General features: G+C 42.1%; 1 protein-coding gene across 6 annotated transcripts in view; it reads left to right on the top strand.

Annotated features, from left to right (window-relative positions):
* The first annotated feature begins 3,786 nt into the window (after positions 1-3,786).
* The window catches only part of ATF6 (activating transcription factor 6), a 197,458-nt gene continuing 173,284 nt past the window's right edge, over positions 3,787-27,960 (top strand). The window contains exons 1-5 of one of the 6 annotated variants that reach the window (XR_007409036.1): positions 3,802-3,945; positions 4,616-4,669; positions 17,225-17,301; positions 19,336-19,423; positions 21,791-21,897. Coding sequence is in view for 4 of the 6 variants with exons in the window: in XM_025420856.3 (XP_025276641.1) it covers positions 3,894-3,945; positions 4,616-4,669; positions 17,225-17,301; positions 19,336-19,423; positions 21,791-21,897 (378 nt within the window). In the remaining 2 variants the exon portion in view is untranslated. Of the gene's footprint in view, positions 3,946-4,615; positions 4,670-14,390; positions 14,419-14,547; positions 14,571-17,224; positions 17,302-19,335; positions 19,424-21,790; positions 21,898-27,960 lie in introns of those variants that run through there. The other 5 variants (XM_025420856.3, XM_025420857.3, XM_025420858.2 and 2 more) reach the window with 5 other exon arrangements.

Raw genomic sequence — 27,960 nt, 5'->3', positions numbered from 1 at the left:
CTATATAAAAATCAAGTTTTACTACACCCCAGCAATAACCAGATTGGGGGGGCAAAGAATGTGAAAAGCAAAACTAAAAAATTAGGAAGGAAAACTTAAAAAAATCTCTATGACCTCAGGAGGATGATTTCTTGTTTCTTTTTTTTTAATTTTTATTTGTGATAGTCACAGAGAGAGAGAGAGAATGAGGCAGAGACACAGGCAGAGGGAGAAGCAGGCTCCATGCACCAGGAGCCCGACGTGGGACTCGATCCCGGGTCTCCAGGATCGCGCCCTGGGCCAAAGGCAGGCGCCAAACTGCTGCGCCACCCAGGGATCCCAGGAGGATGATTTCTTATGCAAGTTACGAATAGCACAGATCATAAATAGAAGATTGGTAATTTTGACTACATTGAAATTAAAGCCTAAAAGACAAAAGCCCCTGGGACACCTGAGTGGCTCAGTGGTTAAGCTACTGCCTTTGGCTCAGGTCATGATCTTGGGGTCGGGGATGGAGTCTCCTCATTGGGCTCCCCGCAGGGAGCCTGCTTCTGCCTCTGCTTGTGTCTCTGCCTGTGTCTCTCATGAATAAATACATAGAATGTTTAAAAAAAAGAAAAAGACAAAAGCCCCATAAACAAAAGACAAGTGCACCTTGGGAGAAGGTATTTGAACATATTATCCTGTTAAATGAATAGAGTAGCCTAGCTAAAGATGTACATATCATTGAAAGGAAATGCAATAGCAAATTTTATAAGAGTAGGCAATTTGTAGAAGCCTAAGTAAGATTTAATAAAAACGAAATGATGCGCCATCTCTTTAATTGTCAGGGGAACATAAGTTATAGTCACACCCTTCACAGGGGCAAAAAATGTCAAAGTGACCAAATCTAGTGTTGGTGAGAATGTGGAGCAAAGAACTCATCACTGCTGTCAAGGATGTAAAATGGTATAATTTGGCAAATATTAACATTCCTACTCTATGCCCCACTAAAGACATTCTTCCTTATATGCACAGAGACTCCTACAAGGATATATGTAACAGTATATATTTGAAATGACCCAGATGTCCATTAGTAGGGAAATGAATAAATTGTGATATATATATATTTCTCGGAAATACTATGTGACCATCAAAACATGAATATAGATAATCAAAAAGTAATGTTGAATAAGAAAAGTGATTTGGAGAACATGAGTTTGATATGTTTATATAAATGTAAAACCCCAACACATATATGTATTAACTTATTTAAACATGAGAGGGGCACCTGGGTGGCTCAGTGGTTGAGCCTCTGACCTTCGGCTCAGGTCGTGATCCCTGGGTCCTGGGATGGAGTCCCACATCCTCCCCCCAGGGAGCCTGCTTCTCCCTCTGCGTCTCATGAATAAATAAAATCTTAAAAAAAAACCAACAACCCGTAAACACGAGAAAGCTAAAAATAAATGTGGACTTGAATGATTCCCATAAAATTCATAATAGAAGTCTACGTGGAGGGAGGGAAGTGAAGCAGAGGGAAAAGCAGACTTCGGGGTTTATCTGTAATGTTTAATTTCTCATATTATGAAAAACCTGAAACACAAATGGAAAATCTTAATATTTGCTAATTTTTGGTGATAGGTACAGAGATGCTTGTCTCATAATTATCTACACTTTGCGGATAAAAATAAAATTCAAAAAATTAGGGGCACCTGGGTGGGTGGCTCAGTCGCAGCATCTGCCTCGGGCTCAGGTCGTGACCCCGGGGTCCTGGGATAGAGCCCCGCGTTGGGCTCCCTGCTCAGCAAGGAGCCTGCTTCTCCCTCCCCCTCTCCCGCTCCCCCTGCTTGTGCTCCACCCCTCCTCCCCCTCCTCCCCATCAAATAAATAACTCAGTCTTTATTTTTTATTATTATTTTTTATAACTTAGTCTTTAAAAAAATGTTCAAAAATCAAAATAAAAACTGGCTGGCTGGAGTTCAATCACGGTGATTTCAACAACAAAAAAAGGACCAAGGTATCTATCTGGCGTATGCAAAATAGAAGACTCTTGCTGGGTTTTTTTGGGTCAGTTTGGAATTTACAGTTGAGTAAGAATGGAAGTGAGGTGTATCTCAGCGTGCACGAAAGCCGGTTGGTTATCTGGGGCTAAAGGGAGCGAGGCGGCCCCGGGCGGTCCGCACCCGCCACCGGCTCGCGCAATACCTCGTAAGCTCAGCCGCGGGGAGCCCGGTGCATTCTGGGAGGCGTTTGTTGGTTCCCGTAACCGTGGGAAAGATTCCGCCGGGTCCTAGCGGGACACGTGTTCCCAGGCTATTCGACACGCCCGCCGCCGCGCTCAAACGCTGCGGGAAGAAATCCTGGGAAAGCGGCGTTCTTGAAACCGTTCCATCCAACTCGGTTCACTCATGTTCGGTGGGAGTTCGCCATGTGGATTTCTTCCAAACAAAAGCCGAATCTTGAGTTTAATAGGAATAAAGAGATTGGGAATTTACCCTGTTGTGGGTGGTGTAGGGCTAAGCTCGCTCGGATTTCCACCTCCAAGGGCTACCGTTTCGAGGCGCAGGTCGAGGAGATAGGTGTGAGCACGGGGTTCATCTTCTAGATTTGCCTTGTTTAGCTTCTTTCTTTCTTTCTTTCTTTCTTTCTTTCTTTCTTTCTTTCTTTCTTTTCTTTCTTTCTTTTTTCTTTCTTTCTTTTTCTTCTTTCTTTCTTTCTTTTTCTTCTTTCTTTTTCTTTCTTTCTTTCTTTCTTTCTTTCTTTCTTTCTTTCTTTCTTTCTTTCTTTCTTTCTTTCTTTCTTTCTTTCTTTTCCTTTCTTTTCTTTCTTTTCTTTCTTTCTTTTGTTTAGCTTGTTTCAATAAAAGTAGGCTGTCTTTGGAAGCACGATGCACAGCCGTGGTGTTTCCCGCAGAGTCAGGTGCGGCGCCTACGAAGACGCAGGGGCGGGGGGGTGTCTAAGGAACGTGGAACAACAGTTGGGTTTTTCTTTCACACACTTGTGTATACGGAGAAGTCACACTGATAGCAAGTGATTCCGAAAATTATTATTTTTAAAAAATATTTTGTTTATTCATTCATGAGAGATAACAGAGCACAGGCAGAGGGAGAAGCAGGCTGCACGCACGGAGCCCGGCGCGGGATTCGATTCCAGGACCCTGGGGTCACACCCTGGTCCGAAGGCGGGCGCTCAACCGCTGAGCCACCCGGGGATCCCTGATCCCGAAAATTAAACCAAATTTACTTTATCTGCTTCTGATGTTGAGATGGCTCCGCTGTCGCATTAAGAAGGATATTCAGGGGAACAAGCCACTATGTTCACAAAGGGCTTTTCGTTTTCATTTTTCATATTATCAGTGCATTTTATTTAACCGAAGTGCTGTTTATGTCTCTTCCTTTTTCTTTCCTTCCTTTCTCTTTCTTTCTTTCTTTCTTCTCTTTTCTTATTTTTCTTTTTCTTTCTTTCGTTTTTTTCTTTTCTTCATTCTTCATAACATTCGCTTCCTTCCTTCCTTCAGTCCTTATTCCTGAAGGCCTTATACTCCCACCATCACTTCCTTCTTCTTCTTCCCCTCACTCCTTCCTTCCCTCCTTCATTCCTCCTTCCTTCCTTCTTCCTTCCTTCCTTCCTCCTTCCTTCCTCCTTCCTTCCTTCCTTCCTTCCTTCCTTCCTTCCTTCCCTCCTTCCCTCCTTCCCTCCTTCCCTCCTTCCTTCCCTCACTTGTTCCCATGAAGACAGCGGGACACTCCGTCCGTTTCTGACTTGCGCAAGCTCCCGGGGGCAGCGGAGGCACTTTGTCTTCACTCGGCCACCGTCCGCAGGGCCGGGGCCGGAGAGGGGGCGGGGCCGGGAGTATTTTGTCTGCCGGCAGCCGCCGTCCCGGCTAGTAGTGCGCGAGTTCCGGGCCGGGGGATCCCGCTGGCGTTGCCGGCACCATGGAGTCGCCTCTGAGCCCCGGTCTCTCTCACCGAGCGGATGAGGACTGGGGTGAGTGGCCGGGGAGGGGGTGGGGGTCCTTCCTCCTTCCGCCCGCTTGTGGGGACAGGTGTGGGCTAGCTCGCCGCTTCCGTCCGCGTCTGGCGTCCCGGGTCGGAGTCGGCCCTGGCAGCCGCGAGCGTACAGCGCTGCCCGGTTGGGATTCTCGGTTTGCGCCGTGGCCTCCGGGAGGGAAGCAGGTCCGGCGGTTGTTGTGTGGGAGCGAGGAGGGGCGGGGCGAAGGCTGTGACCCCCGCAAAGGCCGCGTGGACGGCGCGCGGTGATCGCCGTGGAGCGTGTCTGTAGGTGCGACGGAGAACCGGAGTGTTTACAGAGGTCTCCGTGTCGCAGCTGCCTCTCTGGCTTTAGGCTGACGTCCATGAGAGAGAGAGAGAGGCAGAGACCCAGGCAGAGGGAGAAGCAGGCTCCGTGCGGGGAGCCCGACGGGGGACTCGATCCCGGGACCCCGGGGTCGCGCCCTGGGCTGCAGGCGGCGCTTGGGCTGCCCTGAGAACCAAGGCATTCTCATTTTGGCTGAGAACCAAGGCCCCTGACCTTGGGCCCCTGACTGCAACCTAACCACTTAAAAACGGACGTAAATCTGACCGCCCTCCTGAAACAGCTTTTTTTTTTCTTTTTTTTTTCTTTTTTCTTTCTCTCCTTACGTATATTCTGTGGTCAGGAAGAGTCGGATGGAATGCAGTGGGAACGAGAGCGGGGCAGCCTCGTCATCCAGGTTATCTAAAGGAACCTTTCTGCTTCGTGCCTTTGTTGTGCGACGTAATCCCAATGCTGGGATTAGTGGGCCTCAGGGAGAAGTTGGGACAGCGCAGGTCAAGGGGCCCTGTTGTGACCCGACGCCGGTTCACCTGCTTTGGAACTTGGGGGAAGGGGGGAGAAACCCAGACTCCCGTTCGTCTTTTCCCCCCCTTGAGCCGTTATTCTGAGTATCAAGAGTGCACATCTCAATTCCGTTTTATTGAACTGAAGCCCTCATTTTGATTTTCCACGGACAGAACTTCTCTTCAATTGTATGCAGCGCGAGATTTGTGTTGTCCTTGGCAGATTGCTTAAAGCAGTTGCTGGAATAGAACTGTAGGGCTGTCAATTTCAAGTGTTATCTTTCTGAGCCAAATACAGCGGTAATAGTAAGAGTTACCGTTTATCTGGCGCTTTATTCGTGTCAGGTATCCTGCGGCGCTTTTACATGCATTATCTTCTTTATTTTTAAAATTTTTTTTACATTTATTTGTTTATTTATTCATGATAGAGAGAGAGAGAGAGGGAGGCAGAGACACAGGCAGAGGGAGAAGCAGACCCCATGCAGGGAGCCTGACGCGGGACTCGATCCTGGGACTCCAGGATCAGGCCCTGGGCCAAAGGCAGGTGCCAAACCTCTAAGCCACCCAGGGATCCCCCTGCATTATCTTCTTTAATCCTCCCAGGAGGGCCAGTAGTTATTTATGAATTTACGGATGAGAAAACTGAGGCTGAGAAAGACTGAATGTGCAATCTTCCAGCTAGTGAGTGGCCCAAGCAGGATCAGAACCAGGTTTGTTCACTCCAGAGCCTGTGCCCTTAGTCACTATTCTATAATGCTTTCCTTAATTATTTCTGCAGATTTGATTCTTTCCAAGATCCACCCCCCCCACCCCGTTTATTAATAAATCTATTTCAGAGTATCAGGTAGTTACGATTTTTTTTTTTGGTAGTTACGATTTTTGATCAGCTAGTCAACTATTACTTTTTCATGGTATTTTCTTTTTTTTTTTAAATATTTTATTTATTTATTCATGAGGGACACAGAGAGAGAAGCAGAGACACAGACAGTGGGAGAAGCAGGCTCCATGCAGGGATCCCGATGTGGGATTCAATCCTGGGTCTCCAGGATCATGCCCTGGGTTGAAGGCGGTGCTAAACCGCGAGCCACTCTGGCTGCCCTTTTCATGGTATTTCTTCTTTCTTTCTTTCCTTTTTTTTTTTTTTTTTTTTTTGTATTTTTTTATTGGAGTTCAGTTTGCCAACATATAGCATAACACCCAGTGCTCAACCCGTGAAGTGCCCCCCTCAGTGCCTGTCACCCAGTCACCCCCACCACCCGCCCACCTCCCTTTCCACCACCCCTTCCTTGTTCATTTCCCAGTTAGGAGTCTCTCATGTTCTGTCTCCCTCACTGATACCTCCCACTCATTTTCTCTCCTTTCCCCTTTATTCCCTTTTATTATTTTTTATATTCCCCAAATGAATGAGATCATATAGCGTTTGTCCTTCTCCAGTTGACTTACTTTACTCAGCATACCCTCCAGTTCCATCCACGTGGAAGCAAATGGTGGGTATTTGTTGTTTCTAATGGCTGAGTAATATTCCATTGTATACATAGACCACATCTTCTTTATCCGTTCATCTTTTGATGGACACCCAGGCTCCTTCTTCCACAGTTTGACTATTGTGGACATTGCTTCTATAAATATTAGGGTGCAGGTGTTCCAGCGTTTCACTGCATCTGTATATTTGGGGTAAAAAAATGAATGAGAAATCTAAATGTGAGACAAGAATCCATCAAAATCCTAGAGGAGAAACAGGCAACACCCTTTTTGTACTTGACCACAGCAGCTTCTTGCAGGATACATCTGTGAAGACAAGGGAAACAAAAGCAAAAATGAATTATTGGGACTTAAGATAAAAAGCTTCTGCACAGCAAACGAAACAGTCAGCAAAACTAAAAGACAACCTACAGAATGGGAGAAGATATTTGCAAATGACATATCAGATAAAGGCCTTTTCATGGTATTTCTTTTTTTTAAATTTTTATTTATTTATGATCACAGAGAGAGAGAGAGAGAGAGAGAGAGAGAGACATAGGCAGAGGGAGAAGCAGGCTCCATACACCGGGAGCCCGATGTGGGATTCGATCCCGGGTCTCCAGGATCGCGCCCTGGGCCAAAGGCAGGCGCCAAACCACTGCGCCACCCAGGGATCCCTCCATGGTATTTCTTAAACTACAACTGTGGGGCACTTCCTAAAGGCATAATTTTGTCTTCTGATACTCAGGCTGCATTTTGCTGATCATCTGATAAGTTGATGCCTAATGTTCTTTAAGAGAGCATTCAATTTTTTGTAGTCCGTTCACTGACTTAACTCAGGTATCCTGCCCTGCCCCTTCCTGAATGTGCTGATTTCCCATTGTTTTCCAGGCTTTTCTTTTCAAACTGTTAACAGCCTTGGTTGCACACTTTAATTCTGATTTGTTAGGTATTCAGTAAGGATAGATTTTGCGGGCACTAAGGTGAAACACTACTGTCTGCTACTGTTTTTTGTAGAATATATTCTTTTTCTGGGAGTTGCCATTTTGAGTATTCAAAGATTTCACTTATTTGATTTTTTTTTTAATACTAGAAGGTAGTGGGCAGCCCGGGTGGCTCAGCGGTTTAGCGCCGCCTTCAGCCCAGGGCGTGATCCTGGAGACCCGGGATCAAGTTCCACATCAGGCTCCCTGCATGGAGCCTGCTTCTCCCTCTGCCTGTGTCTCTGCCTCTCTGCCTCTCTGCCTCTCTCTGTCTCTCATGAATAAATAAATTAAAAAATAAATAAAAATAAATAGAAGGTAGCCAGTTAAATTTAAAAATTCAGATTATGTAATTAGTACTTGTGACTCTAACAACTTGAATAATTAAATAAAAGTGATTAACTCAGAACAGCCTGTGGTAGGATGTGCTTTTTTCCTTTCACTGGGTAATGAAATTTAGAGCAGTGGTCAACAAACATTTTCTGTAAAGGTCCAGATAGTAAGTATTTTAGGCTTTGTGGTCCTGTGGTCTCTGTTGAAACTACTCAACTCTGCCGTTATAGTGTAGAAGCAGCCATAGGCAATGTAAACTGAACATGTAAATGAGTATGGCTGTGTTCCCATACTACTTTATTTATGGACACTGAAATCTGAATTTCACATAATTACTTTATTTTAAGATTTTTACTTATTTTTAAGTTATCTCTCACCCAACATGGGCTTGAACTCACAACCCTGAGATCAAGAGTTGCATGCTCTATTGACTGAGCCAGCCAGGTGCCCCCTGAATTTCAAATAATTATTTTTAGTACTTAATAGGCTTTCTTTTTAGTAGTTTTAGATTTACAGAATAATTGAGTGGATAGTACATAGAATTCTATATACACCCCCCTCCACCGCCAATTTACATATTGGTAACATCTGTGTTAATGTAGTAAATTTATTACAATTAATAAGCCAATATTGATCCAATATCCTTAACTAAAGTCCATAGTATACAATAAGATTCCCTAGGTGTTGTACATTTTGTGGGTTTTGACGAATACCTAATGTCATGTATGTACATATCCCATAGAATAGTTTCTTGTATCTAAGAAATCCCCTGTGCTCCACTATTCATCTCTCCTTCCCTCCTGAGCAACCACTGATCTTTTCACTATCTACCTGGTTTTGCCTTTTCCAGAATGTCATATAGTTAGACTTGTTAGTAGGTAGCTTTTTCTTTTTTCTTTCTTTTTTTAAAAAATATTTTTATTTATTTGTTCATGAGAGACACACAGAGGCAGAGACAGGCAGAAGGAGAAGCAAGCTCCCTCCAGGGAGCCCGATGTGGGACCAGATCCCAGGACCCCGGGGTCATGACCTGATTCAAAGGCAGACACTCAACCCCTGAGCCACCCAGGCATCCCTGGTAGCTTTTTCCACTTAGCAACATGCACTTAAGATTTGTCTATGATTTTTCATGGCTTGATAGCTCTTTTTTTTGAAGCACTGAATAATAGTCCATTGTATGGATATACTACAGTGCATTGGTCTCTCAGCCTGCTGTAACAAAATACCATAGACTGAGTGGTTTAAATCACAGAAATTTTTTTTCCCCGACAGTCTGAAATCAGGCGCCAGCATGGTAAGGTTCTGGTGAGGGCTGTCTTCCTAGCTTGTGGATAGCTGCCTTTTCACTGTGTCCTCACAAGGCAGAGGCACGAGAGGTGAAAGGGGGAGGAGGAGAGAAGTGAAGGGAAAGGGAAGAGAATGAGAGGGGAAGGGGTTGGGGAAGGATCTCTCTCTCTCTCTCTCCCCCCCGCCCCACCCCCCCTTTCTATAAGGCCACAGTCCTATCAGATTAGGGTACACTGGAGGGGGTTATGGCTTCAACAAATAAATTTGGGGGGCACAATTCAGTCCCTAGCACAGTTTGTTTATCCATTTACCTATTGAAGGATATCTTGGTTGCTTTAAAATATTGGCTGCTGTGTTCATGTGCAGCTTTCTTGTGTGGACATGTTTTCAAATCAGTTGGGTAAATACCAAGAAGCACAATTGTTGCATCATATGGTAAGAGCATATTTAGTTTTTCAAGAAAGTTCCAAACTGTCTTTCAAAATGGCTGTGTGCTGTTTTGCTTTCCTGTTAGCAGTGCATGTTCTTGTTAATCCATATCCTCACTAATATCTGATGTTGCCAGTGTTTTGGATTTTAGCCATTCTAATTAGTGTGCGTGGTATATTGTTTTAAGGTTTGCTTATTTATTAGAGTGTATGTGTATGTGTATGATGGGGACGGAGGGAGAGGATCCGCAGCAGACTCCCACTGACTGTGGAGCTGGACTTGGGGCTTGATCTCATGACGCTGAGATTGTGACCTGAACCGACATCAAGAGTGACATCAAGAGTCTGACGCCCAACCGACTGAGCCCCCCAGGGACCCCCCATTGTTGTTTTAATTTGCAGTTCCCTGATAATCTGTGTTGGAAAGCATCTGTTCATTTGCTTAATTGTCACCCATATGTCTTTCCTCTCCTTGTCTTTTCCTCTCTCCCTCGCTGTCTCGAGAAACCTCTTGCTACATGTAAGGTAGTATATACAAAGTCAGAAGTTTCTATCTGCTTCTGTGGTTTCTTTTATATCATCAGTGTCTTCTGTGAAAGTTGGCCTTCCAGCGCTGACCACGCAGCCGCCTGGCCCCCCTGGTGGCCACTACCTTGCCTGAAGGCCTGGTGAATGGTGGCCATTTGCATTCTTGGAACTTTTTTTGCCATCTGGGCCTCTAAAGGTGGGACAGTCACCTTGCTTTTTCACTGCTATTTTCCGCTCTTACCAGCTCACTCCCTTCTGCATTCTACTGGGCTCTGTGGCCCTGCTGGGACGCTGCTATCATTTCACTGTTCCCCATTTCCTCTGTGTGATCACTCCCCCCTTAGCCAGGTCAGTTCCACTCATGCTCATGATCACCGTTCTCTCGCTTACACCCTCGGTACCTTTGCAGTTCTCTCATGGATGAACCACAGGCTTGGTTAAATCTAACTGATGATGATAGTAATCTGAAACAGGCCTTTAAGTGTGGTCTGACTGGTCATATTTGCCTGGTCCTCTCATTCTCCCACTCTGATGGTTGTTGTTGTTGTTGTTGTGGTTGTTTCTCCCACTACCTAATCTACCCACCTGCCAGCATACTTGCTTTCTCTTCTCTTGTTGGGAACGAATGGCTTCTCGCTGGAGCACCATATGCCATAGATCCCTCCTCTTTAGTCAAGAGTGCTGCTCAAGACTTCTTCCTTCTGTTAGGGAACATATCATCATTTGCCTCTGTACCAGGTCATCTCTCCTAGTAATAAACACGTAGTTGTTGCTCCTATTCCGAGTAAAGAAAAAACCCTCGAAATCCTCTTTAGATATTCTCTAGCTGCTCCTGCATTTCTTTTTATTTTACAGCAGAATTCTTAAGAAAAGAAAAATAAAAATAAACCTTGTTCACTGACTCCAGTTTCACTTTTCTCATTGTCTCTTGAACTCCCCACAGCCAGGCTTCACCACTCCACCGAAGCTGCTCTTACTAAGGTCACCACTGATTTCCATTTTGTTAAACCTGGTGGCCATTTCTTATCTTTCTAAACTGACAAAAAAGAAATGAATACATAAATGGTCAAGGTCAGGTGGGAAAACTTGCTGCTCTGAGGAGGCTAAAAATAATAGCTACCATAGTTTACAAATATGGAGGAACATCTAGGTATTGAAGAGGATGTTGGAATAGGCAATATATTTTAGAGGTACTTTAGAGGTGACCAGCACCACCACTTTCTTTTGGATGCTTCAGGAGTATTTGATGGATATACATTTATCAACCTACTTTCAATTGTTTTTAAGCCACAGAGAAGTTTTTCTCAAAAACCGCAGGAAATGAAAAGATCAGTACAGTGATACCCTGTATTTTTCCCTCCTCTAGATTTACCAACTGTTAACACTCTGCCACATTCACTCTTCCCCATACTTTCCTTCTCTTCCACCATCTGAAAGTAGGCTGCAGAGAATACGAAACTCGTAAACATTTCCTCGTATATGTCCTGAGAACAAGGAAATAGGTATTTTTATTTTATTTATTTTTAAAAAGATTTTATTTATTCATGAGAGACACAGAGAAAGAGAGAGGCAGAGACACAGGCAGAGGGAGAAGCAGGCTCTATGCAGGGAGCCTGACGTGGGACTTGATCCCGGGTCTCCAGAATCAGGCCCTGGACTGAAGGCAGGTGCTAAACCGCCAAGCCACCTGGGCTGCCCCAGAAAATAGGTATTTTTAAGCAGTGTGAATTCATACTAATACAGTATAAAGCCAGTGCCGCGGGTTTTGTTTTTTTTTCACCTTCTTATATTGTATACTTAATTTTAACATTTTTGTTGTTGTTGTGTCCCCCCCCGAGATAACAGGTTTATTGGGAGAACTTATGTACAGGGAGTCCAGGAGTGCCTGACTGGACAAAGCATTCACTGCTGGGTTGCATTTCTTTTCTCTGTGGAAATCCTGATTGCCAATAATACCATGTGCTTTTATAGTCTCACTCTAGCTGCTCTGTTGAAAATAGATTGAAGGACGGACAAGGGCAAAAGCAGGGAGACCATTTGGAAGCTACTGTAGCAATCCAAGTGAATTGCAGTGGTGGTAGTGGAGGTGATGGGAGTGGTTAGATTATGGATACATACAAATACATCCACTTACACATATGTATATATACACATGTATTTTTTTGAGGTTTATTTTTTTAGAGTGAGCGTGGGTGGGGAGGGACAGACTGAGACGGAGATGGAGAGATTCTCTCTTCAGCAGACTCCCTGGTGAGTGAAAAGTGGATAAATCTGTGTTCAGTAATTAATGTTTCAGTATTTTTTTTTATTTGGAAATGATCTAAGTAGTCAACAGATACTCATCATTTAACTTACCTTACTATAACTTTAAAATTTCAAGTTACCAAAAAGATTTTGGAAACACCTTTTTTTTTTTTTTTTTTTTTTTTTTTTAAGATTTTCCTTATTTATTAGAGAGCAAGAGCAGGTGCACAGTGCATGTGGAGGGAGGGAGAGGGACAAGCAGACTCTGGGCTGAGTGTGGAGCCTGATGTGGGGCTTGATTCGGAGCTTGATCTCACAACCCTGAGATCATGACCTGAGCCAAAATCAAGAGTCAGACATTTAACAAACTGAGCCACCCGGGTACTCCCATATACATTTTTAATTTAGATTTTTAAATTTTTAAATAGTTCCAAAACTAAAGAAAATTAAGAACAGTTGAATGCCCTTGACACGGATTTCCTGTTAAATTTTACTACATTTACCTCATTTCTCTTTCATTAGAGAGAGATCTGTTGACCCATTATCTTTAAATACTACAGTATGTATCCCCTCCCTGCAAAGCAAGGATACTCCTGTATTACTACCATGTACTCCTTCCAGTCAGGAAACAAACATTGATATATCAACCATCCATCTCAGATTTTGCCACCTGTCTTAATAATGGCTATTTTTCCTTTCTCAACTAAAATCCTACCTGCAAACGCACATTACTTTTACTTGTCTGGTTTCCTTAAAGTCCTTCAGTCTGGAATGGTTTTATTAGTCTTTTTCTGTCTCTTGTGTCCTTGAAAGGGGTCTTAAAGAATACAGGTTTTCTATTCTCTAAGATGACCCTAAACCTGGGTCTGTCCAGTTTCCTCATGACCAGAATCAGGCCATGCATCTATAGCAGGAATGCCAGAGGAATCATACTGTGCTCTTCTCAGTGAATCACATTTGAAGGCATAGTATGTTGACCTGCTAGTTGGTATCTGCTAGATTTCACCACTGTGAAGTCACTATTTCCCCTTTTGTGTTTGCTTACTGTTTGTGGGGGAGATAATCTGACATGATGCCAATATCCTGTTCCTTGTGAAACCTCTACGCGCCAGCCCTAGCCTCCATTGACAGTTCCTGCCTATGTCAACTACCACTCTAATGTCAAATGGTGATTACCTCTGTCATTCTAAAATAATAATTTTAGATTAATAATTATTAATTAATATTTAGATTAATATAATTAATAAATTGACGTACTGTAAGAAAGAGCTTTCTGTGTGTGTGTGTATGTATTTATTTCATTATGGACTCCTATTTGATTCAGTGGGTTAAAATTTGGTGCTCCCATTTTATTTCAAATGCTCAGATTTCCCCCAGTTTGACCAGTGAGAATCCATTCATATTAGTTCTTTTATTCTTTTGACATATTCCAATCATTCTCTGAGAATTTCCTTATTTTCTGGCATAGCAAGATTTTGCTTTCTTGCGCTTTCCATGCTTCAGCTCCGAAATCAGCCATTTCTCCAAGGAGCTCTTTAGTGGACTTTCTTTTTTTTTTTTTCTTTTTTAATTTATTTATTTATGATAGTCACACAGAGAGAGAGAGAGAGAGAGAGGCGGAGACACAGGCAGAGGGAGAAGCAGGCTCCATGCACCGGGAGCCTGATGTGGGATTCGATCCCGGGTCTCCAGGATCGTGCCCTGGGTCAAAGGCAGGCGCCAAACCGCTGCGCCACCCAGGGATCCCTGGACTTTCATTTAGTGAAAGATGGCAGTTAGTATCTAAGATCTGAGCACACAGTATTTTCATTGCTACTGGGATATCACTGTTCTAGGACCTTTCAGCCCACAGAACGAAGACCTGTATGTGTGTACATATATACACATGTATACAAACACCTTTAACTGTTCTGTATACATATATTTTTTTTTTGAAATGGGCTCATACTAATACTTCCAATGCCAGTCCAACATCTTAGGGTTCTTTTTGGCTCTTTCTGTTCCATGTTTGTGAATCCTTACTTAGTAAGAAACCTGGCTCCAAGTATCTTAGATATATTTGATTATTTGCTCAATTGATTAAGGCATTTGTTCAGTGTCATCATTCTCTTAAACACTCAGGCTGTCTCTTGCGTCTGCCACTTTGTTCTTCCTCCTGCCTTATTTCCTTGGCAGCCTGGGCATGCTGCCACCAACACTGGACAGCCCCCCTCTCACACCATCCCATTTCCTTGGATACCAGGCACATTGCCACAGATGATGACACAGAGAGCCCCATCATCCTCATTGCCTTGTTTCCTCAGAAGCTGACATCTCAGTGATGGAAAATGTCTGGGAGAAAAGGAAAGATGAGAGGGGAAGGAAGAATGGGAAGGAAAGGTAAAAGCCAGATTATGGATATATAGTTTGAAGACAGAACTGGTTGGATTTGCTGGTTGTTTGAATATGGAGAATTAAGAAGAGAAGTAACAGTGACTCCAGCCAGGGTTTTGGTTTGAGCTCCTGGGAGAATTGAATTGTGATTGACTAAGGTGAGGACAAAGCAGTAGGGGGTTTGGTTGGGGTGACTGCGGGCTCAGTTTGGGATGTGCCAAGTTGGAGACCTCCAAGACGAGGTGTCCAAGAGATAGACTCAGTATGTACGTGCATCTTGAGGTACGGGCTGGAGATGTGTATTTGGGAATCCTTGGCATTTAGATGCTACTTTAAGCCATGAGCTCAGCTGAGATCACAAAGGGAATAGAGCAGATAGAAAAGTTTATGCTGGACCCAGGGACAATTTCGCGCCAGGAGATAGGAGGAACCAGCAAGGTAGGGTCAACCAGTGAGGCGGAAGTAAACCAGGCGAGTGCTGTAATTTGGAAGCCAACTGAAGCATGTGTTTCAGTTAATAGGATCAGCAATGTCCAGTGCTGCTGATAAGTCAAGGAAGATGAGGACCTTGAATCTACCATTGGATTTAGGTCGTAGAGGTCGTAAAGGTCGTTGGTGACACTGATAACCCATTGTGTGTGTGGGAGAGGTACTTGGTGAAAACAGGCTCCAGAAAGAATGGGAGAGGAGAAACAAGGCAGCAGTTGAGAGAACTCTCTCAAGGGTTGCAGCCTGTCTGTGAGGCACAGAGCCACCGCTGACCACTTAGAGTTTTCGGCTCTGCCACCAAGTTTTAGGTTGTCCTTTGGCGAGAGCTGTATGAATAACCTTTCGTTACTACTACACACAATTTTTTGCTAGGTATTATTTTGCTGTAGGTTAGTGAAAACGATTCTGTCGCTGGCCGAGTTAATGATAGACTGGTGGTGTAGCTCCTGTATACGTTACGTGAGGAAATCTCCAGAGCAGTTTGAGTGGCATGATACAAGGGAGTACAAAAGCAAACATAGATTTGGAAAACTCTTTGAAGTTCTTGAGATTCTGAAATGTTAGAGAAAATGGACACTTCGCAGGTTGTATGGTAATCAGCCACCTTTGACTTTGTCAGTATCTTGACCTTTCTCTACAGGAAGTTTCAACCTAGATTATTAAAGAATATTTTCTGTGTCCATAAATTTCTTGGTTTATAATGGAATCTTATCCATTATAATGTAGGCTATTGATTAAATTGACTTGGTTAAATATCAGGAAATTAGAAATAGTTAGATATGTTGAAGTAACTTTAATGGCTTAGATAAGCGAGTCTTTTATTGTTTAGATAGAAAATTGGTTGTACCCTTAACTAAGGCTTGGATAGTGAAATGTGGTCCATGGGCTGCCATATTCCTCTTCTGTCATCACTGCTGATCAACCATGGTTCATTCATTTTCTTTCTTTCTTTCTTTCTTTCTTTCTTTCTTTCTTTCTTTCTTTCTTTCTTTCTTTCTTCTTTCTTTCTCTTTCTTTCTTTCTTTCTTTCTTCTTTCTTTCTTCTTTCTTTCCTTTTTAAAAAATTAATTTCAGAGGTAGAACTTAGTGATTCATCAGTTATATATAATACCCAGTGCTCATTAATTATATCACATACTTTCCTTAATGTTCATCACCTAATTCTCCCTCCAGCAATCCTTAGTTTGCTTTCTATAGTTCAGTGTCTCATGGTTTGCCTCCCTCTCAATTTTCATCTTATTTTAACTTTTCCTTCCCTTACCCTAAATTCATTTGTTTTGTTTCTTAAATTCCACATAGAAGTGAAATCATGTGGTATTTGTTTTTCTCTGACTGACTTATTTCGCTCAGCATAATACTCTCTAGTTCCATCCACATTGTTGTAAATGGCAAGATTTCATTCTTTTTGATGGCTGAATGATGTTCCATTGTATATATGTATATCACACCACATCTTCCTTATTTTTTTTTAAAGATTTTATTTATTTATTTATTCATGAGAGAGAGAGAGAGAGAGAGAGAGAGAGGCAGAGACACAGGCAGAGGGAGAAGCAGGCCCCCTGCAGGAAGAGAGAGAGAGAGAGAGGCAGAGACACAGGCAGAAGGAGAAGCAGGCCCCATTCAGGAAACCTGACATGGGACTTGATCCTGGGTCTCCAGGATCACACCCTCGACTGAAGGAGGCTCTAAACTGCTGAGCCACCCTGGCTACCCCCATCTTTATATATTCATCTGTCCATAGACATCTGGCTCTTTCCATAGTTTGACATAGACATTGCTGCTATAAACATTGGGGTGCATTTGAATCACTATGTTTGTATCCTTTGGATAAATACGTAGTGCAATTTTTGGGTCATAGGGTATCTCTATTTTTAACTTTTTGAGGAACCTCCATAGTGTTTTCAGAGTGGCTACACCAGTTTGCATTCCTACCAACTGTGTAAGAGGGTTCCCCTTTCTAACCAGGGTACGTTTTCATGTTGAGCCCAGATGTAGCCTCAGAATTACTGTAAGCAATGTTCCAGAAAGTCACTACCATTTAGTCCAGTGTGACCTAACATAAAACTTGTTTGTTAATCCCTGGTAAAAGGATTTAGGTCACAGGTTAAAAATTGTGTGGAAAACAATACGTGAATTAGAAACAGCTTTGAATTGGTTATCATTTACACTGCTAGAGTTTATCGATAATAGTAATGGCTAATGAGAACCTGTAATAGAGCTGGCGTAGAGATGCAGTGCTTATTCTTTTATTGGAACATTGAATTGACAGCTAATCTCTATTCCTTTTTTTTTTTTTTTTTAATCTCTACCCTTTTGTGCAAAGATTCTACTCTGTTTGCTGAACTTGGCTATTTCACAGATACAGATGACCTGCAATTGGATGCAGCAAAGGAAACTTATGTAAGTATGTACTAGGGGAGAGTTATTGAGTAATGGGATATTTATTGCAAGATGATTTCAGGGTAACAGGGTTTAGGCTAATGATTTATAAGTTTAAATAATTTTTAGTGTTAATTATGAAAGCAGCTATTTTTTGCTCAGTAAATTTTGGATTGTAGAAATTGCATCTATCTTGGTAGGAGAAGACTTGTATTCTTTTTTTTAATTATTTTTTATTATTTTTATTTTTTATTTATTTATGATGGTCACACAGAGAGAGAGAGAGAGAGAGAGAGAGGCAGAGACATAGGCAGAGGGAGAAGCAGGCTCCATGCACCGGGAGCCCGACGTGGGATTCGATCCCGGGTCTCCAGGATCGCACCCTGGGCCAAAGGCAGGCGCCAAACCGCTGCGCCACCCAGGGATCCCAAAGACTTGTATTCTGAGTGTACCTTTGACTCAAGGGTTGAGTGACTTTGGAAGGCCACTTAATTGCTTACCTTTTGGCTTTTATAGATATTTTGCTGCATAAGGGCAACATAAGAGTGTAGGTGAATCATGGATCCAGTCAAGTAGAACTTAATTCCTTTTTAAAAGCTTATGTATCCTTAATGTAGAAAGCTCTGAAACTTAGACATGTCCTTACTTTTTACTTTTCAGTGGTTACAAGTCTGTATAAAAGCCATTATTATAGCACTTGGAATCCTCAAAAATATCTTTTTTTCCTTTTTTGTGTTAGTACATAGTACATTGGCCTATAGAACTTTTATTTTGTCTTACTCTTTAATGGATGAGGTGCTGTTTCACTTGGAAAGTAATTCAGATGAATAGAGTGATTTTTATATGTACATCAATCAGGTTGGATATTTGTTACTTATTTTTAAGCTCCTTTTTTTTTAAAGATTATTTACTTATGTTAATGTTTTATTTATTTATTCATGAGAGACATAGAGACAGAGGCAGAGACATAGGCAGAGGGAGATGCAGGCTCCTCGCAGGGAGCCTGATGTAGGCTTCAATCCCAGGACCCTGGATCATGACCTGAGCTGAAGGCAGACGCTTAACATACTGAATCACCCAGGCACCTATATGATATATTTTTTTGATCAGTCCATGAAATTATAATAGTTTTTGTTTACCTTATGAGATTTTGAGAATGTAGGCTATTGATTAAATTGACTTTAAATATTAGGCAGTTGCCTAAACTATTCATTTATAACCTCTACAGCTAAAGCCACCAAGAAACACCATGGTAAGTTTGAAAGGTTCAGGGAAATATGATCCTCATTTTGTCACTAACATTCTTACCTTATACAAGGCGTTCAGTCTTTCTGTTTCTTAGTTTTTCTAGTATAAAGTTAAAGGATTGGATTAGATGGTTTCTGACGGATCTGTTAGCTTTTTTTTTTTTTTTTTTTAAGATTTAATTACTTATTAATGAGAGACACAGAGAGAGAGAGAGAGAGAGAGAGAGAGGCAGAGACACAGACAGAGGGAGAAGCAGGCTCCATGCAGGGAGCCTGATGTGGGACTCGATCTTGGGTCCCCAGGATCACGCCCTGGGCTGCAGGCGGTGCTAAACTGCTGAGCCACCTGGACTGCCCTCCTGTTAGCTTTAAAATTGTGTTATTTTCTTCTACACATGAGTTTGCCATGAGAAGTCATGGAAGAGCCAGAATATAGAAGCACAAATATGTTTCACCTTACATAAAATAGGCCTTAATGTTAAGTTTCCAGACAGATAAATATCTTTTTTTAAAGATTTTATTTATTTATTCATGAGAGACACAGAGAGAGAGGCAGAGACATAAGCAGAGGGAGAAGCAGGCTCCATGCGGGGAGCCTGATGTAGGACTTGATCCCAGGACCCCGGGATCACGACCTGAGCCGAAGGCAGATGCTCAACCGCTGAACCACCCAGGCATCCCTTAGAAAAAATTTTTAGGTTGGGTAATAGCAATTATATTATTTATGACAAATTGTGTCTGATAGTTTGATTTCTAGATCTGTATATTTTACTTTTCTAATATCTTTTTGCTGATTTAAAACCTACAGGAAAACAATTTTGATAATCTTGATTTTGACTTGGATTTGATGCCTTGGGAAACAGGCATTTGGGACATCAACAACCAGTTCTGTACAGGTAATGATGTATTTCATTGGTAAAAATTTTAACCAAAAGAAAAAAAAATTTTAACCAGATCCATTTTATTTTGTAATTTGGTAATAGTCAACAGTAGGTGGGTTATTGGGCTACTTTGATGTTTTTTTTTTAATATATTTTTTTAAGACTTTATTTATTTATTCATAGAGATGCAGAGAGAGAGAGAGAGAGGCAGAGGCACAGGCAGAGGGAGATGCAGGCTCCATGCAGAGAGCCTGACGTGGGACTCAATCCTGCGACTCCAGGATCATGCCCTGGGCTGCAGGCGGCGCTAAACCGCTGTGCCACTGGGGCTGCCCTACTTTGATGGGTTAAAGAATTCTAGAGACTAGATACTCTGCTTCTGTGGTGGCAGTGCACACGTAAGTGTCTTGCCCAAGTGGTTATAAAGAATTTCATAAGTATATTTCAGACACATAATAAAGAATTCATATCAGAAATCCCGATTTTGAATTCTGTATAATATCTTTATAAGAGGTTAACCTGTCTGAGAACCAAACAGTACTTAGGGAATCAGAGAAAGGCTTGGGGTTATCAGAACTTAGGAAGTTGGTATTGGGGGGGGTCCCTTGCATTTGATATACATACTTCTGCAGAGTATGTATATACACCACCTGGCTGATGCTAGTGTCTTTAAGGGGCCCTGATGAAGTAGGATGAAATTTGGATGTACTAAGAGAAGCTGGGACCTGGAGCAAACTGTCACTTGTGAGATGAAGCTGATGGGAGGAGAAAGAAACCCCTCTCTCTCCTTTCTTCGCTTTAGCATCTTTCCAGTATCCCCCATTGATAGGCCTTAAAAGGGAGCCAGCTGGGACATGTCTTGATACTGTGCATCACAGATTATATATAGGAAGTAGACTTAAGAGCTGAGTGATAGTGGGTAAGTCAGCAGCACATCCTCCCACCCAAAATGCAGTCCTCCTGGCCCCTGCATGTCCGAGTCCCCCATTTTATGTATTTATGTGTCTTGCTCAATGTCCGTCTTCTCTCACAGACTATGGGCTCCCCAAGGCCAAGGTTCTGGTTATTGTTGTTATGTAACTACTCTAAAACTTAGTGTCTTAAACAATATTGTATTATGCTCCCAGAATCTGTGAGTCAGGAATTTGGACAGGGTACACCAAGAATGGCTTGTCCCTGCTCTGTGATGTCCAGACCTCCACTGGGAAGATTGGAGGCTGGAGTAGCTTGAAAGGTGGGGGCTAGCATAACCTTAAGACTCACCTCATGCTCCTCAAAAAGAAAAAAAAAAAAAGATTTCTTCACACATCTCTTGCCTGGCCTGAATGGCTTGATGGCTAGGACTGTGGGCTAGAGCACCTGCACATGGCCTTTCTGTGTGGCTTGGCTTCCTTTCAGTTTGGTGGTCTCAGGGTAGTCAGACTTCAGAGGTTCAGGTGTGGGTGTTCTAGCACACACAGTAGCAGCTGCATTGCTTAATGTAACCCAGCCTTGGACTTCATGTAGCATTACTTCATACTCTGTTGTTTGAAGGAGTCAGAAGCCCACCTTGATTCAAACAGACGGGAGGTAGATGCTACTTCTTGATGAAGGGCAAAATCACATTATAGATTGTGAGGGATGGTAGATATTTTGCAGCTAAGTTTGGAGAACGTTGCGTGGGCTGCCGTTGCTCAATAAGTTTTTACAAATACATTTTATCGAAAGATACGGACATTTTTGTGAGTTTTAATTGCATCGTCAAAAATGTTCTCCAAAATAATTGTTTCTGAATTCTTACGTTTTTGAAAGTTTTTTTGGGAGGAATCTATAATTTTTTTGCATGTGGTGTAATACTCAAAAGGTACAAAAAGTCGGGATCCCTGGGTGGCGCAGCGGCTGGTGCCTGCCTTTGGCCCAGGGCGCGATCCTGGAGACCCGGGATCGAATTCCACGTCGGGCTCCCTGCATGGAGCCTGCTTCTCCCTCTGCCTGTGTCTCTGCCTCTCTCTCTGTGACTATCATTAAAAAAAAAAAAAAAAAAAAAAAATTAAAAGGTACAAAAAGTCAATAGGGTAGAAAACTGTCTCCTTCTGCTGTTGTTCCTCAGCTAGTGTGGTCTCCCCAGACACAACCACAGTTACCAATTTGCTGTGTTTCTCCTTCCAGAGAATTAGTGCAGATGGGAGTAGATGTGTACATGTACACATATATAATTTATTACATAAATGGTAGTATACTGGATACACTGTTTTTTGCATCTTGAATTTTCATTTGATGATACACTTTGGTGACCTTAGCTTCCGATATGATAGAATTTTAAGAGTAGATTTTATCTTCCTTACTCATTTGGTTCTGAGTTTATATTGTTCAGTGGGAAAATTCTTACTCCATGTTTTTCAGTTAAAGATGTGAAAGCAGAAGCTCAGCCACTGTCTCCAGCCTCCTCAAGTGGTTCAGTGTCCTCTCCTCAGTCGGTGGACTCTTGCTCCTCAACTCAGCACGTTCCTGTAAGTAGCCAGTCCTCCTGACGGTTTGGTTCTAATGCCGTCTGGGACATACGCATCTGGAGGGGGCAGTCGTCATTTATGAAGCATGGCTGTGAGCCTTCTGATCTCATTTAATCCCGGGAACCCAAGTTTCGAGGAGGGGCCTCGGGAGAGCCAACAAGCTCTTCCTCTCTGCCTTTGCCCTTTTCCCCTGTGTTCCTGCCTTCATGGTTTCATTGTTTCATTGGTTTCTTCACACTTTACCACTATCCAGTATTTTTTTGTTCATTAGCTTACTGCCTTTTCTCCCTGCTACCCTCTCTCCTGCCTGTCAGAATATATGTTCTTTGAGGACCGCGAAGACTCTAAAATGGTCTGATTCGTAACTCCTTGGTCCTAGAACCTAAAATGGATTCCTTAATGCAGGAATGCCTGGTACTACCTTTGTTTCTTTTTCTTTTTTTTTCTTTTTTAAAAGATTTTGTTTATTTATTCATGAGAGACAGAGAGGCAGAGACAGGCAGAGGGAGAAGCAGGCTCCGTGCAAGAAGCCCGACGCAGGACTTGATCCTGGGTCTCCAGGATCACGCCTTGGGCTGTAGGCGGCGCTAACCCGCTGAGCCACCCAGGCTGCCCTCTTTTCTTTTTTTAAGGAGATTTTATGTATTCATTTGAGAGAGAGAGAGAGAGAGAGAGAGAGAGAACACATGCATGAGCAGGAAGAGAGGCAGAGGGGAGAGTGTGAAGCAGACTCCTCACTGAGCCGGGAGCTGACTCAGGGCTCTATCCCAGGACCTGGAGATCATGACCTGAGCTGAAGGTAAACACTTAACCATCTGAGCCACCCAGGTGGCCCCTAGTACCACCTTTGAATGGGGCTAAGGTTTTTATAAAAATCTGGTAATGTCTTAAAAATGCTTTTGTTCTCCAGACAAAAGCTCTGAGTGTGGGAAAAGGAAATACCAAAGTATTTAGGTACTTTTTTGAATGGAGGAAGGGGAAATTTACAAAGAAAAATTCAAATTAATATTTCAGTACATTATATCTGCTGTAAATTGAGGTATCCTCATTCTGGCAGACTCAGCATCTAGTCAACTATGAAATCTGGACATTTCAATCCAGTTACTGTCTCTGTGATTCATTTTCTCCAACCCTGCCAGGACATCATCATCTCACCAGGATTAAGTCAATAGGATTTTAACTCACCTCTCTGTCTCCTGACTCCCCCAACTTTTCTTAGCAGAGGAATCTTCAAAGAGAAATCTTTCAGAATTACAAATTTCATTGTGTTGGGTTTTGCTTAAACATTTTAATGACTTCCCAACCCTTACAAGGATGAAATTCAGACTCCGGGAATACTAGGCCCTTTATGACCTGCCTCCTGCTTACTTTTCTGGTCTTGTTTCTCACTCTTCCTTCCTGTCTTCACATTCCCCTTACTTCTAACCCTACAACAGTTCCTACCCAAGAGCTCCCGTGCTCTTCAACTCATTTAGCACCTATGCCAGACACTGTTCAGAGCCTGGCAGTGAATAAGAGCACTCATATCTCAGCTCTTAAACTTGTAAGTTTTTGTACATGCTCTCCTGCCTGGAATAGCCCTGTTTTTTTCCTTCCTTTGAAAAACTCCTATTCATCCTCTTTTAGTCCCAGTTCAAAAAGAACTTTCTCTGTGAAACTTTTCTCTGATTGCTACCACTGGAAGTTCTCTGTGGCCCCACAATTTCTCCAAATCATTTAATTTTTAAAAATTTAACTTATTTGGGGCATCTGGGTGGCTCAAACTGTTAAGTGTCTGCCTTCAGTTCAGGTCATGATCTCAGGGTCGTGGGATTGAGCCCCCACTTGGGCTCCCTGCTCCTGGGGGTTGGGGGGGGGGTTTCTTCTCCCTCTCCCTCTGCCTGCAGCTCCCCCTTCTTGTATGCTCTCTCTCACTCTCTGTCAAATAAAATCTTGGAAAAAATTTTAATTTATTTGAAAGTCAAAAAGTATATAACAGCATATATTTACAGAAGCTTGATTTCTTTTCTTTCCTTTCCACCCATCCTTACACAAAAGGTAGCATACTCTATACTTTTGTTATGCATCTTGCTAGTTTAATTTGGTGGTATATCTTGGAGGTAAGTCTAGTTTTAGGATACAGGATATTTCTCATTCTTTATATGGCTGCTTGGTGTTGCATTGTGTGGATATTTCTTACTTTCTTTAGTGATTTCCTTATTGATGAACCTTTGTGGTGTTTTCAGTCCTTTCCAGGCTCAAATAATACTGTAGTGAATAACATTTTATATAAGTCACTTCATATTTTTGCCAGGATATCTTCGGGATATATTCCCAGAAGTGAGGTTGTTGAGATGATGATGACTACATTTGTAATGTTGTGGATCGTAACCAGATTTCCCCCTGTAGAGTTGTATAGTTGTGTGGTCTGATTAGCAGTGTGGAAGAGGGCCAGTTTTCCCATCATTCATATGCAGCATGCTTTTGTTCTCTATTTCTTTTATTCTAGGTGTGGTTGAACATCTTCTCAAATATTTCATATGTTTAAGGACCATTTATATTTCTTTTTTATTGATCTATCAGTTCAATTTTGGTCCACTTTTATATTGGATCGTGTTGATCTTTTTCTTTTCAAATTTCTAAGTTTTATTACATATTAGGATTGTTAGTCCTTAGTTTGTGAAATAAGTTAACAAGTACTTTTTCTTCAATTTGTCATTTTTCTTGAAGCTTTATGTCTCGTTTATTTTCTCCAGGCCTTATCACCCCCAAATACTTTACTGTCTACTTTCTACAAGCAAGGCTGTGCCTTCTGTAGCCACAAGACAACCATTAACATCAGAAAATAAATGTTGATACATTACTTTCATCCAGCCAGCCTTCAGCTCCCTCTTAGATTGTGCCAGTTGTCCCAGAGATGTCCCTTAGACTGGCAACAGCATCTCGTGTAAAATCAAGCATCGTATATGGTTGGCTTGTCTCTTTCATTTTCTTCAGGTAAAATGGTTCATTCTTCCTCAACTTCCATGACCTTGTCACTTGTGGAGACTAAAGACTAGTTATTATGTAGAATGTCCCTCAGTTGGGTGTCTGATGTTTCCTAGGGCTTAGATTCAGGTTTTGTACCCATGGCAGGAATCTCACCAAGATGATGCTGTGTCTATCTCATTTACTTTTGATGAAGTGGCACACAATTTCAATTTGTCATTACTGATAAGCTTCACTTTGTTCACTTTGTTAAGGTAATGTCTGCCAGGCTTTTCCTCTGTGAAGTTGTTCTTTCTCTCTTTGCCATAAATAAGTATTCTGTGAGGAAGTACTTTAAAATTATGTTAAAAAAGTCCGGTTTCTCATCAGAGCTTAAGTTTATCCATTTACTTCTTTAAATCAGTATGGACTCATGGTTTCTTCTTTTATTCAACAGGGTGTAATCCATTTCTGTAATTATTCAGATTCTGTGTTGTCTTGGATTTGGCCAGTGTGACTCCCTTCATACTGACTCCTGTGTTCTTTTAACATCTCTTCATTGGGCTGTGACACCCTAGATTAGGCTGACCCAATTTTTTTTTTAATTTATTATTTATGATAGTCACACAGAGAGAGAGAGGCAGAGACATAGGCAGAGGGAGAAGCAGACTCCATGCACCGGGAGCCCGATGTGGGATTCGATCCCGGGTCTTCAGGATCGCGCCCTGGGCCAAAGGCAGGCACCAAACCGCTGCACCACCCAGGGATCCCAGGCTGACCCAATTTTGATGCCCTTATCACCCTGCTCTGACTCCCCGTGCTGGTTGTTCCCCCCCATCACCACGTGAACACTCTCTCCACCTGCCTTAGTTTGGGCTCTGACACTCTACCAGCCTACCTCTCTGCGTGGATGTTAGTCTTGATCTGCCCCATCTAGTAGCTTTAAGGTCAATTTATTCAGCAAGAAGTATTTTGTTTGCTTGTTTATTTGTTTTTTATATTCCACATATAGGTGAAATCATATGGTATTTGTCTTTCTCAGTTCAACCTATTTCACTTAGCATAATACCCTCTAGATCCATTCATGAGTAAGAAATATTTCCTGAGTGACTATTAACACATAATTTTAGTAAGTTTTTATTTTTATTTATTTATTTTTAAAGATGTATTTATTAGAAAGCACACATGAGGGGGGAGGGATGGAGCTGAGGGAGAGGGGGAGGGAAAGAATCTTAAGCAGATTCCCTGCTGAGCTTGAAGCCCAACGTAGGGCCCGATACCACTACCTGGAGATCATGACCTGAGCCAAAATCAGGAATTGGAAGCTCAACTGATTGAACCACGTAGGCACCCCATAAGATTTTATATTTCATTTAAATATCTGATCCACTTGAAATTATCCTGGTATATATGAGATACAAATCTAATTTTTATGTTTTCCCAAATGACTATCAAAAGAATGGTTCCAGTACTAAAAGTTCATCTTGTTTTCACTGATTTCAATTTTGTGTACGTATTTTAAGTTTATATAAATGATGTTATATTAGATCTCTTTGTATTTCTTTTATGTATTTATTTAGTTTTTAAAGATTTTATTTATTTATTTGGTGGGGAGAGAGAGAGAGGGCACAAGTGGAGTGGGGAGTGGCAGAGGGAGAGGGAGAAGGAGAAGCTGACTCCCTGATGAGCGGGGAACCCGATATGAGGCTTGATCCTGGAAACTTGGAATCATGACCTGAACCAAAGTAGATGTTTAACCCACCGAGTAACCCAGGCACCCCTGTATTCCTTTTAAAAATCATCACAATATATTTTTTTTAAGATTTTATTTATTCACGAGAGACACAGAGAGGCAGAGACACAGGCAGAGGGAGGAGAAACAAGCTCTCTGAAGGGACTTGATCCCAGGACCCCAGGATCATGCCCTGAGCCTGAAGGCAGATGCTCAACCACTGAGCTACTAAGGTGCCCCTCATCACATGAATTTTTAAGATCAATTCATATTGTTCTCTGTACGTCAATTTGTTGAATCTAACTGTCCAACACTTGGTGTATGTGTTCACTGTAGTTTACGTACATCAGTGAGCGTTATCAAAAATGTCCTTTTATAGGCCTGTGTGAGAATTCTTTTCGGGATGTACGCCCAGCAGTGGAAGTGCTGAGTGGTAGAGTGTAGACACTTAATTTGACAAGTATTGCCATCTTGCTTTCTAGATACCTGTGGTAGTCTGCAATCCCAGAGAAGTACTTGAGGATCCTTGTAGCTTCTCTTTGCTGCTGATGCTCAGTGTTGCCTGGCTTTCTAATTTTTGCCAGATGGTGTAATTTTTTGTTTGTTTTGTTTTAATTTGTATTTCTTTGGTTACTCACTGTTTTGAACATTTCTTTTTAAAAAAGATTTTAATTATTTATTCATGAGAGAGAGAGAGAGAGAGAGGCAGAGACACAGGCAGAGGGAGAAGTGGGCTCCTTTCAGGGAGCTGGATGTGGGACTCGATCCCAGGACTCCAGTATCACACCCTGAGCTGAAGGCCAGATGCTCAACTGCTGAGCCACACAGGCGTCCATGACCATTTATTTACATGCTTATTAGCCTTTTGGATTTGGATATTTTTTCTTCTATAAATTGTTTATTTCTGTCTTTTGCATTTTTCTATTGAGTTGTTTTTTTCTTTTTCTTTTCTTTTTTTTTTAAAGATTTTATTTATTTGAGAGAGAGTGAGTGAGAGAGCGAGCCAGCACAAAGGAGGTGGGGGAGGAGTAAAGGGAGAGAGGCATGTGGGGCTCCATCCTGGGACTCTAGGGTCATGACCTGAGCTGAAGACAGATGCTTAACTGACTGAGTCACTCAGGTGCCTAGAATTTTTTTTTTTTTCTAATTTGCAAGAATTCCCTCTATGTTTGAGGTAGTAACTTTGTTGGGTTTAGATGTTACATATATCTTTTAAATTTCTATTATCTATTATCTTTGCAGTCTTTATTGAGTAGAAGTTTCTAATATTGAGTATTCAGATTCATTTTTTTTTCACTTTGCCTTTTTCGGTTTATTTTTGAAGTTTCTCTTTTTTTTATTTTTAAAGATATTTTATTTATTTATTCATGGGAGACACAGAGAGA

Source organism: Canis lupus, chromosome 38 (genome assembly GCF_003254725.2).
Source record: "Canis lupus dingo isolate Sandy chromosome 38, ASM325472v2, whole genome shotgun sequence".
NCBI classification, from domain to species: Eukaryota; Metazoa; Chordata; class Mammalia; order Carnivora; family Canidae; genus Canis; species Canis lupus.
Note: the sequence above shows the minus strand (reverse complement) of the source record. Positions and strands in the feature narration are given on the sequence as shown.